At 34.7% G+C, this 17,099-nt stretch overlaps 2 protein-coding genes across 3 annotated transcripts; one reads left to right on the forward strand and one right to left on the reverse strand.

The window, feature by feature from the left end:
- Positions 1 to 3,077: 3,077 nt before the first annotated feature.
- LOC141598850 (6-phosphogluconate dehydrogenase, decarboxylating 1) lies at positions 3,078 to 6,819 on the reverse strand. 2 transcript variants are annotated; one of them, XM_074418657.1, is made up of 2 exons: positions 6,628 to 6,819; positions 3,078 to 4,753 (listed from the first exon to the last, which is right to left on the reverse strand). In XM_074418657.1, the coding sequence occupies exon 2, from the start codon at positions 4,742 to 4,744 to the stop codon at positions 3,290 to 3,292; it is 1,455 nt and encodes a 484-aa protein (XP_074274758.1). In that variant the 5' UTR covers positions 4,745 to 4,753; positions 6,628 to 6,819; the 3' UTR covers positions 3,078 to 3,289. The 2 variants fall into 2 exon arrangements, with proteins under 2 accessions (XP_074274758.1, XP_074274759.1); XM_074418658.1 differs by having other exon boundaries at positions 6,469 to 6,677.
- Positions 6,820 to 10,588: 3,769 nt separating this feature from the next.
- On the forward strand, positions 10,589 to 12,616 carry LOC141600494 (protein FAR1-RELATED SEQUENCE 5-like). The gene is made up of 4 exons (XM_074420735.1): positions 10,589 to 10,965; positions 11,455 to 11,861; positions 12,004 to 12,239; positions 12,356 to 12,616. Exons 1-4 carry the CDS (start codon positions 10,589 to 10,591, stop codon positions 12,614 to 12,616), a joined length of 1,281 nt encoding a protein of 426 aa, XP_074276836.1.
- Positions 12,617 to 17,099: the final 4,483 nt, after the last annotated feature.

The following is a 17,099-nucleotide window of genomic DNA, read 5'->3' on the forward strand; positions in this document are numbered from 1 at the left end:
AATGTAGATTCGCTACACGTTGCTTTTTAGTTTATGTTAACGTAACTAATATAAAAGTCGAACTCTTAATTACTCGACACATAAACCTAATGAGGAGGTGTTTGACAATTAGAGTTTGTTAAAGAAAATGATCTTAATTGAGCTAAATATTGTTGATTGTTTCAATGTTAGTGACATATACCGAAGAACGTATTGGTACGGAATTTGACAAAAGCATTCACGTTCCTAGAAAAGTTGGGAACATTTTTTGTACTTTGTATTTTTGTGATACAAAGGACTTGGACTTGGTGTGAAAGTGACATTGATGAACTAGTACTGGTTTCTACTTCTTGCCAATGAATCTAACCCAAAGACCTATTCTTTTCTCTAGAATGTGATCTCTTCAGAAAAGTTAATATACCACATTCTAGTGGGGAATGGTGGCCTTCATTTGTGCCGTCACGGTATTAATCACCCCCGGGTCAATTATTATTCTTTGATCTTTGCACAAATATTAAGAAAAGTGGAGGATGCAAATTATTAAATCACAATTAGAATAAGGCCTTGTTCTTTTGGACTTAAAGTCACTTAATATAAGTTCACTTCAGATCCTATAAGTTCGATTGATTGATTGAGATCCTATAAGTTGATTCGGATTGATTATAAGTTCAATTCGATTCGGATCATATAAGTTCGATTGATTCGAGATCTTATAAGTTGATTCGAGATCCTATAAGTTGATTGATTCGATTCATATCCTATAAGTTTGATTCGAGATCTTATACCTCACTTAATTTAAGTTGATTCAAATCCTATAAGTTGATTCGAGATCCTATAAGTTGATTCAAATCCTATAAGTTGATTCGATTCGGATCTTATAAGTTGATTCGATTGAGATCCAATAAGTTGATTCGGATCCTATAAGTTAAGTTCAGTTCAGTTCAGATCCTATAAGTTAAGTTCAGTTCAGATCAGATAAGTTTCAGTCCAAAAGAACAGGGCCTAAATTGGATGTGATAAAGGGTCACTTGCATAGATGAAGTCCAAAAAAAGAGTTATACTCCTTCTGTTTCTGTCAATTGTTTTTCTTTGGTTTTAGCACATAGATTAAGAAAAGAGAAAGGGTCAATTACTAAATGATAAATGGATAAATTGAGTGTGAAGGATCAAATTGCTCATCAAGTTCATTCTTTAAATTAAAAGAAAAATAATTGACCAATACACTCCAATATGAAAAAGAAAAACAAATAACCGGGAGTATTTAGGAAATATCAAAACTTTATCTCATCTATCTAAAATTTAAATAGGCAGTACAATAATACCTGATTCATAAAATCATTTTACCTACATAAAATAAATACCTTTCTAACTTCTAAGGCCCTTTTTTTTACTTAATTTTAGCTCTATTCTCTTCAGTCCAGTTCAGCTTCATTCAGTTCAGTTATTTTTTTCACAAATTAACTTTTATTTCAGTTCACTTCAGCTTCATTCAGTTCAGTTAATTCACCTCTCTTAAGGCCCTAAATTGAACTGAAACTGTCTTAACTGAACTTAATGAAGCTGTGCTGAACTGAACTGACTGAAATTAAACTGAATTGAAATGACCTTAAATTAAGTCCAAAAACAGGGTCTAAGTGAAACTGGCCAAATTAGTAAACGAAACTTTTACTTATCTATCCTTTATCCTTCTGTTAGAGGTGGCCGACTCGAGAATTTTTAGGACGTCGTGCACTAATTATACTTCATTAAATTTGAGAGATACGTAAAGTGTTAACACTTTCGTAAGTTATTCTCGTTTATCTCATCCAAAACAAATTCTCATTGAAGATGACCACTATTCGTCACAAGTTGAAAATAGATAGTGCCATCTCACAATATACAAGTGACAAATCAAATAGGAATTAAATAGAACCCTCCGACTTGTAATATTGCGAAAGGCCCACCATCCGTCTTCAATGACACAAGTTGCTAACTCAATAACAACTTACAAGTGCATGAATAGTAAAGGTTAAAGGTACTTGGTAAAATTTTGTTGATATTTACCGTATTTAGCAAGTAGTGCACGTGAAGTGTGATTCTATTTCTATTTTTTTCACGAAAGGAAAGAAATAATAGCTGACAAACTAGCTCTGGATGCTAAAAGTTTGTGCAACGTGAAGAGCTGAACTCACATTGTACTGTCCTACTTTGTACTTACCTAACGTGCTCAGTTAAAAGTGAAAGTTAAATTTCCACCCAAAAAAAAAAACAACAGCTTCCATGAAGACGAGCACTACCGGTCACAAGCTGAAGACGGATAGTGTCCTTCTCACGATATCACAAGTGAGAGGGTAAGTGGGATGCTCCATTTAATTCCCATTTCATTTGCCACTTGCATATTGTGAGAGGGATACTATCCGTCTTCAGCTTGTGATAAATAGTGTCTGTCTTCAATGAGAATTTATGCGAGAGAATAAATCCGAAGACGGAAGTTAATCAAGCAATTTAGACGCTTGAACTCCGACTTTACATACATAGACATATACGGAGTAGTAGCCTATATGGTGTATCTTTAAAATTTAACACGACAGACCAATCGTTGGTTGGCGCGATGTGGTAACGTGGAAATTTGGGTAGGGAGGAGGTCATGCGGATCGATCCCCCACAACTGCGATTGAGAGGGGTTTAAATACCGTAATCCTTGGACACGCTCCGAAATCCGGATTAGTCGGCCCAATGTGGTTCGGATTACCAGATGGTATAGACCAAAAAAAAAAAAAATTAACACGACATAACATTTCGACACTACAAGTTACGCCAAAAAAACTTGTTACATGGGAGCTGTGGACCTGATTGTAGTATTAAATCCAACAAACAAAACCTATCACAATTCACAAATATTGAGCACAATGTATTAACCCGTGTTTTAGAGTGGTCCGGATTCTCTGCATTACATCCATTACTTTTGAGGTAATGGAGAGGATCCTTTATCCTTACTCATAATTTAGCTATGTATACGGAGTATAAGTAATGAGCAAAGGAAAACATAGAAATGTATGAGTATTACAACAGCATACTAGCTTAAGTTCAAGACGGATAAAAATGAGAACATTATGAGAGAACTCGAACTTTAGAAGGCATAGAACCCTTCTCAAAACTAAATTATTAAGCAAAAACCACAAGTTCTTAATTCAACAGATTTCCATCAAAGACATATAACTACTAAAAACATGAAAACTCGAGTTTAATATAAAAATACACAATTATAAGGCCTCATGAGAATATTCCGACAAGTGATTAGTTTGTCGAAAAATCACGAATAAATCTCAAATCAGATCTTTGAAAGCTTAGCAAGCTTGAACCACTCAGTGTGGAAAGAACCAGGGATGTCAACCCTTTCATAGGTATGAGCTCCAAAATAGTCTCTTTGGGCTTGTACCAAATTAGCAGGCAACCTGTCCCTCCTATACGAGTCGAAATAAGCAAGGCTAGTGGACATACCAGGGGTGCTTATCCCGGAACTGATAGCAAGGCATACAACCCTACGCCAAGCAGATTGACGCTCAATTATCTCCTTGGAAAACTCTGGATCGATAAGAAGGTTGGCTAGATTCGGGTTCCTGTCATATGCCTGCTTGATACGGTCCAAGAACATGGCTCGGATGATGCACCCACCCTTCCATATTCTTGCGAGCTCACCGAGTTTCAAGTCCCATCCTTTCTGCTCACTCTTTGCACGGATCAAGTTCATTCCTTGGGCATAACTGCATATTTTCGCAGCATAAAGTGCTTGTCTCACATCATCAATAAGTTTTTGCTTATCAACAACTTGGTCAGACAAGGCATCCTCGACTCCTCCAGCTTTGAACACCTTGGCAGCTTCAACTCGTTCCTCTTTCAAGCCACTGAGGAATCTTGAGTCCAGGGATGCCGCTATAGTTGGGGCGGCGACTGATAGGTCAGCAGCTTGCTGAACTGTCCATTTACCAGTTCCTTTCATGCCAGTTTTATCCAAAACCTTGTCGACTAGGTGTCCCTCACCCTTATCGTCCTTGATACCGAATATATCAGCAGTAATCTCGATCAAGAAGCTAAGAAGCTCGCCCTTGTTCCATTCCGTAAATACTTCTTTCAACTCATCATTAGTAAGCTTGCCAACTGATCTAAGAACATCGTAAGCCTCTGCAATCAACTGCATGTCACCGTATTCAATCCCATTGTGAACCATTTTAACAAAGTTTCCGGATCCTCCTTCTCCAATGTAGGTCACACAAGGGCCACTATCCACTTGCGCAGCTACCTTTAGTAGGATATCTTCAATATTCTTGTAAGCCTCAAACGAACCCCCGGGCATCATGGAGGGTCCATTCCTTGCACCCTCTTCACCACCCGACACTCCCATTCCAAGATAGAGCAAGCCCTTTTCCTCCATGGCTTTCTCTCTCCTCTCAGTGTTTTCATACCACTCGTTACCACCATCAATAATGCAGTCGCCTTTCTCCAGATAGACGGACAATGTTTCAATGGTAGCATCAACTGGAGCCCCAGCCTTAACAAGCATAATTATGACACGGGGCTTTTGAATCGAATTTACAAATGATTCAGGGTCATGGAAACCATATAGAGGAAGGTTTCCTTCTTGTTTGGCTCGCTCGACAGTCTCGTCAACCTTTGAGGTTGTACGGTTGTAGACAGAAATAGGGAACCCTTTTTCAGCAATGTTAAGAGCAAGATTCTGCCCCATCACAGCAAGGCCAGCAAGACCGATTCTTGTTGGAGGAGCCATTTCTTAGGCCTGTCATCAAAATCAACTCATATGTCAATTTTTCTTCTAATTACCATCGTGGAATTTCCATGATGTAAATAAACACAACAGGTAAATATATGAACAGAAAACCACACCATATACATAGAAGTATAGAGCTTAGGACAACCGGTGATCAAGAAGCCGACAATGATGAAACTGAAACAAAGATGCCTAATCTAAAGCCATCAGAAAGGTGGCTTGCATACTTGCAGTTGACACTCCTCAAAAGTTACTAAAAAGTAAGCACCAGACTCCATGACTTAATATATGGATCATGACACCTCAAGGTGACAACTTCGTAAGTGTTAAAAAGGGTTACTGCAGGTCTGCAGCAACATTTTGAGATAGTATTGACTGACTTGATGGTGCAACAACCAAGCTTGGCTGTGAGGACTGATGTCTGAGACAAAGGCTAAAATAAATACTCGTACAAGTCGTACTCCCTTCATCTCAATCATTTGTTTACCTTATTATATGTGAGTGTTTTAATCAGAGGTAAACAAATAATTGGGACGAAGGGAGTATTTAATACTATTCCACATGAATGTGATACAAAAACCAAGAAGTTACGTCTTTAACATTTAAAGAGCAGATTAGATACTTAAGCTTCTTGCATCTTCAAGAAAACCCATTGCCATAAAATTACAAGATTCAGTGAGAGAATGAAGTAGTTCCCACATTTGTGTAAAACTGAACAGAACAAAAGCCAAACAGATAAAGTTCTATACAATTTCAAAGATGACACAAGTTTATCAGTTCTCCTACAAGTAAATTCAATAAAAAGAATGAACTTTTATCGACATTTAACCGCAAAAAGACAACCATTTTCATTCCACAAGTCAAAATGCTAATACAGACCAACAAACCTCACAGCCTCGTACAAAATTTAATTTAAAGACCCAGGTAGGCAGGTACCCAACCTTTCTCGACATTTTAACTACGAAAAGCCCACGTTTTTCAGTTCACCTAAAATTCCAGGTAAAAATGCTAATGCAGACCAACAACCCACACACAGTCTCACTGTATGGACCCTGCAATTAGCCTCACATTCAACAAAGTTCAGAAAGCTAATGAACAACAAAATTCACCAAAAAACATCCATAAAGTCATCGCCTTTATCCCCTAAAACATAAAATTTCCTACTTTTAACCATTATTTCTACAATTAAGACTCGATCAAGCGGTGATTTGATAATTCCCACCAAGTAATTTGATACAACAACAAAAGTACCCCAGTGCCTCTCCAAAATTGCGGGGTAGGGGGGATCGGATGTACAAGAGCAACAACAAGCAACTAAATGAACCATCAGATCTCAAAAGATCTAACTAGCTACAAGTAAAAACAATTGGTAGATCACAATTGTTCATCATACTAACAAATTACTCCCTCCGTCCCGATCATTTGTTTACCTTTGATTAAAATACTCCTCACAAAGAATATAAACGATAAATAAATGACCGAGACCGAGACAAAGGGACTATAAAGATTACTACTAATGGCATCATTTTACATACAATTCAGCTGTAAATTATCAATCAAACATCAAAATAAAATTCAATAAGCTATTCAAATATGGCAAAGATCGTCAAACAAAAACAAATTCTACCCAGTACCCAGATCATCAAACAACTAATATTAGATTAAACTTAACTAATGAATCTGATTAATTACAACAAAAATAATTGAGTAAGAAAAATGTATACTTGATCAAAATGACTGATACCCAGAAAAAAATTTGCGATCTTGAAGGAGGAGTAAACGAAGTAAATGATCAGAAATTGAGATTTAATAAATGACAATTAAATTAAGATTATAAATGAATTGATAATTGAGGAAGGAAATTGCAAAGAGGAAATGCTTACAAATAGAGAAGAAAATGTTGGGTTTTTATCTATCTCCTTCAAGCAGGTATGAACTATCAAAATTGCAATGATGGTCTTAGAGTGGACCAACCATTCCAAATAATACAACGAATGCCCACCTACCACCACCACTTTCTATCGATGTAGTCGATTGGTCTCGTTTGGTTGACGGAGGAAAATTTTATGTCAACCAGTTTAGTCGGTAAAGTAGGTCGTATTTATGCGAATTTTGTTTATACTAAAATCGCCTTTGTGGTTTAGTTCTTATGAGATCTCGGTTTAAGTTTTTTTTTTTACTTAATTTTAGCTTATTTCAATTAGTTTAGTTAGGACTCATTCAGTTCAGTTCAATTCAGCTCATCTTTTCACAAATTAACTTTTATCCAAATTCAGCTCAAATTCATCATTAGTTCAGTTCAACTAAATTAAGTTCAATTCAATTCAACCCATTTTCGTCCAAAAGAATCGAGACTAAATCTTGTTAATACTAAAATCCAATTTTAACTCTTTTTATACCTAAAAAAAATAGTAGAAAGTAGAATGTGTTCCAAAGTTTTTATTTTATTTTATTTTATTTTAAGTCAATTCATACGGCTTTAGATTTTAATAAGCAGTAGTTTATTTAAAAAAAAAAAAACACCAAATTACCCCCTACGGTAGTACGGTGTGTTTCTTGCCGTTCCTCACCAAACTCAATCATGTTTTAGGCAATTACCCACCAACCCCACCGTGTGGAGTACATTATTACTAGGAAACTATATTTTGTATTTAATAATAAAATTAGAATGTACAATGATTTTGTGAAAAAGTCTAAAATTGAGTTGGATTTTACTTTTGGTCTATTGGCTAAGAATAAAACTTAAACAAGTTTGATTTCACCATTAAATAAAATTAAGAAGTTTAGTTCACATTTTCGGCTCGTATATGATCTTATTTTAAAACTAGTATAGATCATATGTGCACAATTTTCAAATTTTAATTTAGAGAGAAATTAACATTAGTAATTAAACTTTTAAATTTAACTAGTTTAGACCCGTGCAATAAATGAACGTATTTAGATTTTCTTTTATTTTTAATAAATTACTTATATAATAATGGTATTTCATTAATTGTTTATATTTCTCGTCATAGTATTTTGCTTTGAGAAAAAAGGTTGTAACTGATAATTAATCAAGAGAATTGAGTAAGGCTCTGTTTGGTAAAACTAACTGAAAAGGTAGCTGAAAACTGAAAAACTAACTGAAACCTGAAAAGGTAACTGATTATTAGGAACTGATAAGGTAGCTGATTATATAAAAAAGTGTTTGGCAAACTAACTGAAAAGGTAATTGATTTTGATGAAATGACGTAAAAAGATATAATAATTATTTAATAGTATAAATTTAAGGGGTAAAAACGGAAAAGCAAATCAAATCAGGTACCTGAAATCTCAAATGCTATTCTAGGTAGCATTTCATTTCAGGTAGCTTATTTGGTTAAATAAGCTACTTGTCAAACGCTTACAAAAAAACAAGGTACCTAAAATTTTAGTTAAATAAGCTACTTTGACCAAATCAGGTACCTGAAATGTATTGTCAAACGAAGCCTAAGTGCTAGAATGTATTATTATTAAAAAAAAAATCATACCACAAACCTAATGATTTCAATTTTTAAATTCTCTTAATATGCGTAGTTTTGTTTTATACGTAGTATATGGGTCAAGTCATTCTCAAATAATATCCACTATAAGAAAAAACACTTTGGGCGACAAAACATTTCGTTGTACAAAGTGCCAATTTGATACGAAATTGATGCAGAGATTAGACGAAATAAACAGTCGCCAAGACTGTTCAGTCAGACGGCAGTTTCCCCATCTGTTTACTCGGTTACTTGGCGCCCAAGGAAGAGGTGTCGAGACTTCTTTCCTAAAAGAAGTCATATCTTAGTTGAATTAGTATAAGTTATTTATTTCTTATTTGTGTTAGAAGTTCTACTTTCCTAAATCCTAATTAGTAGTTATTCGGTTTTAGGAAAGTTTACTAGTTTATGGAAAAGATGATACAGATACACATAGTGTACAAAAAATTTGTACACAAACCAATGGTGGCTTGACACGTGGCTAACCGTGGTAAATTAGGTTAGATTAGTTTAGGGCTAGGTTAGTCATTTTACATATATAGTTAATTAGTTAACTACACTTAGTTAACATTATTTATGGTTATGTTTGTTATATTTGATTTAGTTTTCTAAATTTCCAATTTAGTTTTCTTTATTTTCGTAAACATTATGAGAATTTATTCACCATTTTTTATGGTTGCATAATTTTTCGAAAAACCCCTAATTATTGAAACCCTAATTTTTATCCGAAAAATCAATTATTGGAACCTTAATTTAGTTTTCTAAATTTGTACACCTAGTGTTAAATTGATTAATATTTCATATACAATAATCAAAATCAAAATACCATCCCTAATTCAATTCGTGATTTTTTTTGAACTTGAATGCGATTTGATGAACCCTAATTCGTCAATAGGTGCAAAAATTTAGCACTAATTCGAGTAATCAAATGATTATGAACCGTAATTAAATAGGTGAAATTGATCTAGTATGTAATTTGATATTTGTTATCATTAATGATTGATGAACCCTAATTCGTGATGAACCCTAATTCGTGCAATTTGGGGGAAAAAAAAGTGGAAAAAAGAATACTAAAACCAAAAAATGTTGTTAATAAGAATCGAACACGAGATGCATTGTGCATTAGAAGGGTGTTTAACCATTTAAGCAAGGGGTATCAGCACATCTAATAATCAATTTAATTTTATTATATAGTGTTAAATAATCTTAATTCATAAAATAGTCAAATTTTCCTATTATATTGCCCTAAATATTCGCCTTTTATTGTTTCCTTTTATTGTTTTATTTTCATATTAGATTTTTTTGGTAACTAAATGATTTTAAGAATCTTTTATTTGATACAATTAAATTTATTTATTTAAATTGATTCTTAAATCATACGAGTATAATTTTGAATACCGTATTCTAAATCATATCTTTTTGTTGAGATTTTTTTGGTATAATTATTTTTATTTTCTTGTATCAACGTTGAAGTATTAACAAGTAAAAAAACAAAGAGATATTTTTTTAAGAAAAACACAAGCATTAGTAATTGAAGATGGATTTTGATCTTAATTTGCACAGGGAAGATGATGAGCTTGATCTTAATGTGCCTTTGCCTTGGGAAGACGATCTTGACAATATCAGTTTAGAAGATGTTCATAATAACGTTGAAGATCAACAGGACGGGGATGATCAAGAGGACGTTGTTAATAACGTGGAAGTTCAACTGGATGAGGATGATCAAGAGGAGGTTATTAGCTTTGACAACTTTAGCTTAGATGATTTTTTATATGATGACGGTGTTGATGGTGAACCTATCAACATTGGAGATGACTACAACCATGATGATGACGTCAACGATGAGGGTGACGTCAATGACAACGATGATCGTCGTCGAAAATGAGGTAGATGAGTAGCATGAACCTCCTGTTGTTGAAGGGGGGTATGTGCAGAAGGTCGCTAAGTTCCTAAAAAGCGGATACACCGACAATGTTGAACTTGACCCTCCGACACAAGGAATGCATTTTGCAAATGGTGATGAGCTTGGTGCATATTGTTACCAATATGCCTATAATCAAGGCTTTCAATTTTATATCAGGACTAGCAAACTATTGGAATGCTATTCAGAAAAAGGGGTAAAGCGATATGGTGTGGAAAAGAGCGAGCCTCGTTTCTACATGTATAAACGAGTCAGATTATGTTGCACAAGGGCGGCTAAACCACGGAAAAAGAACATTGACGTCTCCTCATTTAAGCCATGCGAATGTGTCGTAGAAGCCACTTTACTTGATGATTTCATGGTCATCAAGCGGGTTAGATGGACCACAATCATGATGATCTCAATCCTAAAAATAGTCGACATATGGTCGGATATAGGGTATGGGATGCATATTTTAAGAGACGAGCCATGATGAATGATGAAGCCGGTATCCCAATTGCTAAAAACTTTAACACCTTGGTCAGAGAAGTCGGTGGTCACGCGAATTTAACAGTCATTGAGCGTGATTTGAGGAACATGCTCAATCAAGAACGACGACGCTTTATAATTCAAGGTGATGCTAACGCTCTTGAAGAAAGATTTATTAAGTTGAAAGAAATCGATCCCGAATTTTACTATGCAATCCAGACGGATTCAAAAGGGATGTTGGTTAATATATTTTGGGCCGATGGACGTTGCAGGGCTATGGCAAAGGTATTTGGTGATGCGATTTCATATGACGCTACGTTCCTTTGTAACAGGTAACATTATCATCCCCGTTAATTTCTTTTATTCCACCTAATTTTTTGACAAATTTTATCAGTCATAAATTGATGATTCGTAATTAAAATCGTGTTGTACAAGTATTGCTGGGTATGACAAGTATGAGACCTATTTAACAATCACAATTATCATTACCTATTCGAAATAAAATTGATATTAGAGTTAACAATTGAATTCTCTCCTTTTTTTTTTGTTAAATTGATCAGACGTTATTATCCATGAATCGTTGCTTGTTTGACCTTATCTTTGTTGGATTTTCGTTTGATTTCGTGTTTAGTGTGTTTCAATTGCTTGGGTAATTGTTAAAAAACGAAATGGTCATTCATGAGAACCCTTTTATGCTACGGTTTTTTTTCTTATTGAATTGGATCCTTGATTGCTGTTTTAGTAGGATCGGAGAATCGTATTTTGGTTAATATACGATTTCAATTTACATTAAAATGCTTATACTTATGTTTAAATTGCAGGTACAAAATGCCGTTTACTCCGTTTGTTGGTGTAAATCATCACGATAGTACTGTTGTACTTGCATCCGCTTTGATTTCACACGAGGACGCCGTAAGCTTTACTTGGGTGTTTAGGAGATGGTTAGACTGTATGGGTAGACCTCCTTCAGTTATAATCACCGATCAGTGTAGGGGGATTGGCTTGGCTGTGAAGACCGTATTTCCTAATGTGCTACACCGTTTGTGTCTTTGGCACATAATGCGAAATGGTTTTAAGAATTTGGGGAACTTTGCTAGGTTCCGTGAAATTAAGCCTGACCTAAGGGATGTGGTTTATGAGAGTAAGGACATCGATGATTTTGAGGCATCTTGGCAAATTTTTGTCGATAAATATGGGATACGAGGGAATAAATTTGGATCAAGGAGATGTATGAAAAAGGGAGTCATGGGTTCCGTTGTATTGGAGGCACATGTTTTGCGCAGGTATGTCATCCACACAAAGAAGTGAGCAGACGAATAGATTCTTCAAGAATTATGTTAATCCGCAAACAACTTTGTTCGCATTCCTAGGCAACTACGAAAATGCCCTACGAGTGAAGGTCGAGGAGGAAGAACGATTAAACTTTGCTTGCACCAATAAACCGTCTTCGTACGATAAGAGTGTAATCGTTGAGGAAGTATTCCAAAGAGCTTATACTAATAAGATGTTCGCGAAGGTAAAAAAAGAGGTGTACGCCCTTATACACATTAATGCTTCTAGTGAAATGAATATCGGGCAATTCTCTTCTTTTGTTGTAACCGAAGAGGTGAAACATCCGTTTTGGGCTCCACGAGATAAGAACTATAATGTCACAATCAACACGGGTACAGGTGAGTATAATTGTAGTTGTCAACGTTTTGAATTCCGAGGAATTTTATGTAGGCATATTATCCGTGCTATGTTGGCATGTTGCGGAAGAAAGTGCAGTTAATTCCTGATAAGTACATTTTGCCTCGGTTTCGAAAGGATTTGGTTAGAGGTTATGAGCATCTTCAGGTTGGCTACCACACACCCGGTGAGTCGGAACGCCTTAAGCATTCACTTGGGGTGACATTGAGGAACGACTACATATTCAGGCTAGCATTACAATCCGATGATGCTTTCGCCATATATGATAGAGATACATCGAAGATGGTGAAATAAATGGAAGCAACGGTTGGCATTCAGACCCTCAACGACATGGGTGCAGGTTGCGAAGTTAATCGGTTGTGGGGGAAAAGGAGACTACAACGGAAGGAAGACAATCAGCGTTGCATGGTCAGAAATGCGACTCCACGTAGAGAAGGCGGCTTGCAAGACCCCGTTGATAAGAGAGGAACGGGTAGAGCTCCTAGGCCTAGACAAATTACAGTTAGGAGGGCTTTAAACGTCGACGAGGCAGGTCCGTCACAACCTACGCCGAGAAGGAGGAGGGCTTTAAACCTCGACGAGGCAGGTCCGTCACAACCTACGCCGAGAAGGAGGAGGGCTTTAAACGTCGACGAGGCAGGTCCGTCACAACCTACGCCGAGAAGGAGGAGGGCTTTAAACCTCAACAAGGCAGGTCCGTCACAACCTACGCCGAGAAGGAGGAGGGTTACTAGAAGCACAGCTCGTAACACGCAGTAGATGAATCTTTAATTATGTTTTGAAACGATTTTATTTCAATTGTTTTTTGTCAATTTTATTGAATTCATTTGGTTTATTTGAATATTAGACAATGTTAATTTAGTCAGATTTGCAATTTATTCGAATTGATCAATTTTCGGCTAGTTTAGTCGAATTAATTTAGTTTATTAATCAGTTTTGTCGAAATGTTATAAAGTTTTTTCAATTTGTCTATGAGTAATTTAAATTATTCAATTTTGCACCAATGATGTTTTAATTTAGTCAAACTAATTAATTTTGCGCCAATGGTTTTAAATTTGGTAAATTAAAAAAAATCAAATAAATGTGTCTATGAAGAATCGAACACGGATTGGCCTACGCTATGTGTTATTATCAGAAACCAGTTGAGCAATGGGTATCAGCACGATTACTAATCACTTAAATTGAAATATAAACTACATCGAATTTGCGTTTTTATTGTTAGCAACATATATTTTCCGCTTTCAATTTGATTCACGCAATATTCTATCTTCGAATCATTATTCTTAAATTTACATTTCAAATTTTATTCATAATAAACTACATATTTCATATCTTTTCCGTTTTTAATTTTATTGTATCTTGCTATAATATATTCATTTCAAGATTTTAAAAATTATACCAAGATATTTTGGCAAAAATATAGGGATACGATTAGGAAACTAAATTTTGGGCCAAAATTTAGGGCATAAAATTAGGAAACTTTACTTAAGTTTCAGAAATCATATTATTTTGGGAGATCACATTTTAATTTATTAATTCAATTGATTTTCATTCAAATTATATTCAAATGCAAACAAGAATCTCTTCTCATGCAACGCGGGTTCGAATCCTACAAAACACAACTTTTTTTTTTCCATGACTATCCCTTTAGGACTTCTTATGCATCGTGGGTTCGAATCCTACAAAAACCACATTTTTTCCACCATGTCCATCACTTTAGGGTTTACCATTTCAAGTTACTTTACGATTTATTTCAAGTAGTTTAATTGCTTTTGAACCATAATTCGTTTAATTCGATTCGATGTTCACACATATTCTTAATTCAAACAAATAATTAAAAGGATATTGATGAAATGACTATCAAATTTATTTGAATTAAAAATTCTATAGCATAAACTGAATGAAATTCAAGAATACAAAACTAAACTTGCAAAACGTGTGAAATGACAAAATTAATAACCCTAAACTATAAAGAAACTAAAACTGGAGGCTTTTAATTGCGTGTGGCGACATTCGATATCGATCCCTAGACCTCCATCCAAAATAGATGGGAGGAGGAGGTGTATGTAGGTTGATCTCCATTATTGCCAAACTCATCCCGAACCTCTATTGCAGCGTCCGCAACAGGCATGGGTAGATACTCCAAGTCACCTACTTGACGCCATTTAAGATGGTCATCGGGTAGAATTGGAGCATTTTTCGCATTAAACTCCTCTTCATATATGTACTCGATATTTTGGCAAGGGACCCCATAAAGAGCTTTTTCAAATTTCTTTTGTGTAGTTATTGCATCATTGCTTGAATGAACCGTCTTGTTTCCAAAACATCTTGTGCGCGACCTTTCTTCTCCTTTGCAAGTCGATGCTTCAACATACGATTTTGTAACATAAGTTTTGCAATTTTTTCATCTCGCTTATCCATTTCTAATTTAGGGTTAGTTTGATAAGGTTTTAGAATTTTTTGTGTATTATGGATGATCTGTGTGCAAGTTAAAATGAGCAAATGGTTGAACTTAAATACAATCCCAACTCAAAATTCCCTCCATTTTTTCCCTCCAAAATTTCCCTCCAAAAATAACCACAAATCATACCCACGTTTAAGAATTACCAAATCTTTAAGAATAAATTTACAATCCATTAAAAATATAAAATATAAGATTACACAATATAATAAGATTATTTTAGAATAAATTTAAATAAGTAAATGGTATAGAAAATATTCCTTAAATAATTTATTTACAAAAATAAAGAATATGCATATAAATCAAAATGGCCGAAATTTAGGGCACCCAAATAGGCAACAATAATGACGGAATATTAATGCAATATATTAAGAAAGTTTGACTATTTTATATATTGACATTATTTCACACTATAAAATGCAATTATATTGTATAATTGACGTGCTGATACCCCTTGCTTAACTGGTTACGAGTATGCTTGCAAAAACTAACTTACCCAATTCTCATCAACGCGGGTTCGAACCCCAACACAACATTTTTTGTTTTTGTTTTTTTAAGCCTCAAATTTTCGACTAATTCCAAACCAATGAAATTCACACACAGTCATTAAATTACGTTTCATCATTCTTAATAGAACGATTTCAATTAGGGTTCATCATCAATTGAATAAACAATTTTTCTGTTTATTTGCATTTTGGATTAGGGTTACATTCGAATTACTTATTTTAGGACGAAAACAATGAACAATTTCGATAAAATTGATATATCGATCCATTAATTTTATTAATTCAATTTAATTAGGGGGGAAATGTTATACGAAATTCAATTGTTTTGATCCCTAATTCAATTTAGGGATGAACCCTAATTTAGTCAAATGTGTAATTGAATTAGAGTTTCGTTAATTTGATGCAAATAATTGTTTGATGCAAAATTAATTATTTTGTAAACATTAATGGTTATTTTATAATAAATTAAGTATTTCATTTTTATGTAATTGCCTAAATATAAATGGAAACAAAATAAATGAAATAGGAATTAAAACTAACCATATAGTAGTTAACTTCATATGCAAAATGACTAACCTAACCCTAAATCCATTTAACCTAATTTAGCATGGTTTGCCACGTGTCATGTCCGTATTGGATGGTGTACAAAAAATTTGTACACCTAGTGTATCTGTAGCCTTTTCGCTAGTTTATATCTTTAAGGAGTGTGTAATAAGGCAATTAGAATTGTCATAGAAGTCTTAATCTACACGAGTAGATCTAGGAGATCAGTTTAAGGAAGCTTGTTTCCTTAATCGGTTTAGGAGTCATTCTAGTAAGTATAAATAGGAGTTATTGCATTCTTATTTTCAGCATGATATATTGATTAAGAAAATTGAAGCTGTTGCTTTGTTTGTGTTTGCAAGTTCTGTAAACATAGGATCGACGCGTTTTCGTTCCAAAACGGTTTCTGTCTGACGCCTTTTCAGGCTTAAACTAGATCGACTAGCACGCGCTTTGCTACATCGGTCACCATTGTTCAAAGCATAGGTCTGTTTTGAGCAAATATCCCATTGATTTGTTTTCTTCATAGATCTCGAATCAAATATCCCTTGTTACTTTATTTTAGTTCAATAAATACAAAAACACATAAAAATTACAAAGTTCTCGTTCTGATTCAAACAGTTCAAAAAAAACTGTCCAAATCACATAAATCCGACAATTAGACAGTCTTCAGCACTGTCCAGTTTTATTAATTCCGCTGCAACTCTAACGAATTTTATTCATTGAGTAATTTTCGATCACAATTTCGTCGCCCATTCATTTGTGCTACGAAAATAAATTCGTCGCGGCGTCGTTGCCCAAACCTTCGTTTCCCTTTCATTTCTTGTGCAACAATGGTATTTAGTTGCCTTAAGTTGAGTTTTGGGCGTCAAGTTATTTCGTCGCCCATATTGGACTTTTAGTGCAACAACATCCATGTCGTTGCCCAAAATAGACTTTTAGGCGTCAATATGTTCGTTGCCTCAAGTCAACTTTCGTTGCCCATATTGAACTTTTAGTGCGACAATATATACATATCGTTGTCTAAAATAGAGTTTTACACGCCAATTTGTTCGTTGCCTATGCTTTGAGCTTTGCAGCGATGTTTTTTTTCTTCGCAAAAATTAGAAATTTAATATGCAATTCGAGGCTATAACAACAGTTCTTCAAACTTTAGCCATACATAATTTTTCAAACTTTAGCCATACAAAATAGATCATTTTCATACATCGTATCATTAGTAGCCATACATAATTCTTTTCCATCCAATGGACCAAAAAGAGATATA

Source organism: Silene latifolia, chromosome 9 (assembly GCF_048544455.1).
Source record: "Silene latifolia isolate original U9 population chromosome 9, ASM4854445v1, whole genome shotgun sequence".
NCBI classification, from domain to species: Eukaryota; Viridiplantae; Streptophyta; class Magnoliopsida; order Caryophyllales; family Caryophyllaceae; genus Silene; species Silene latifolia.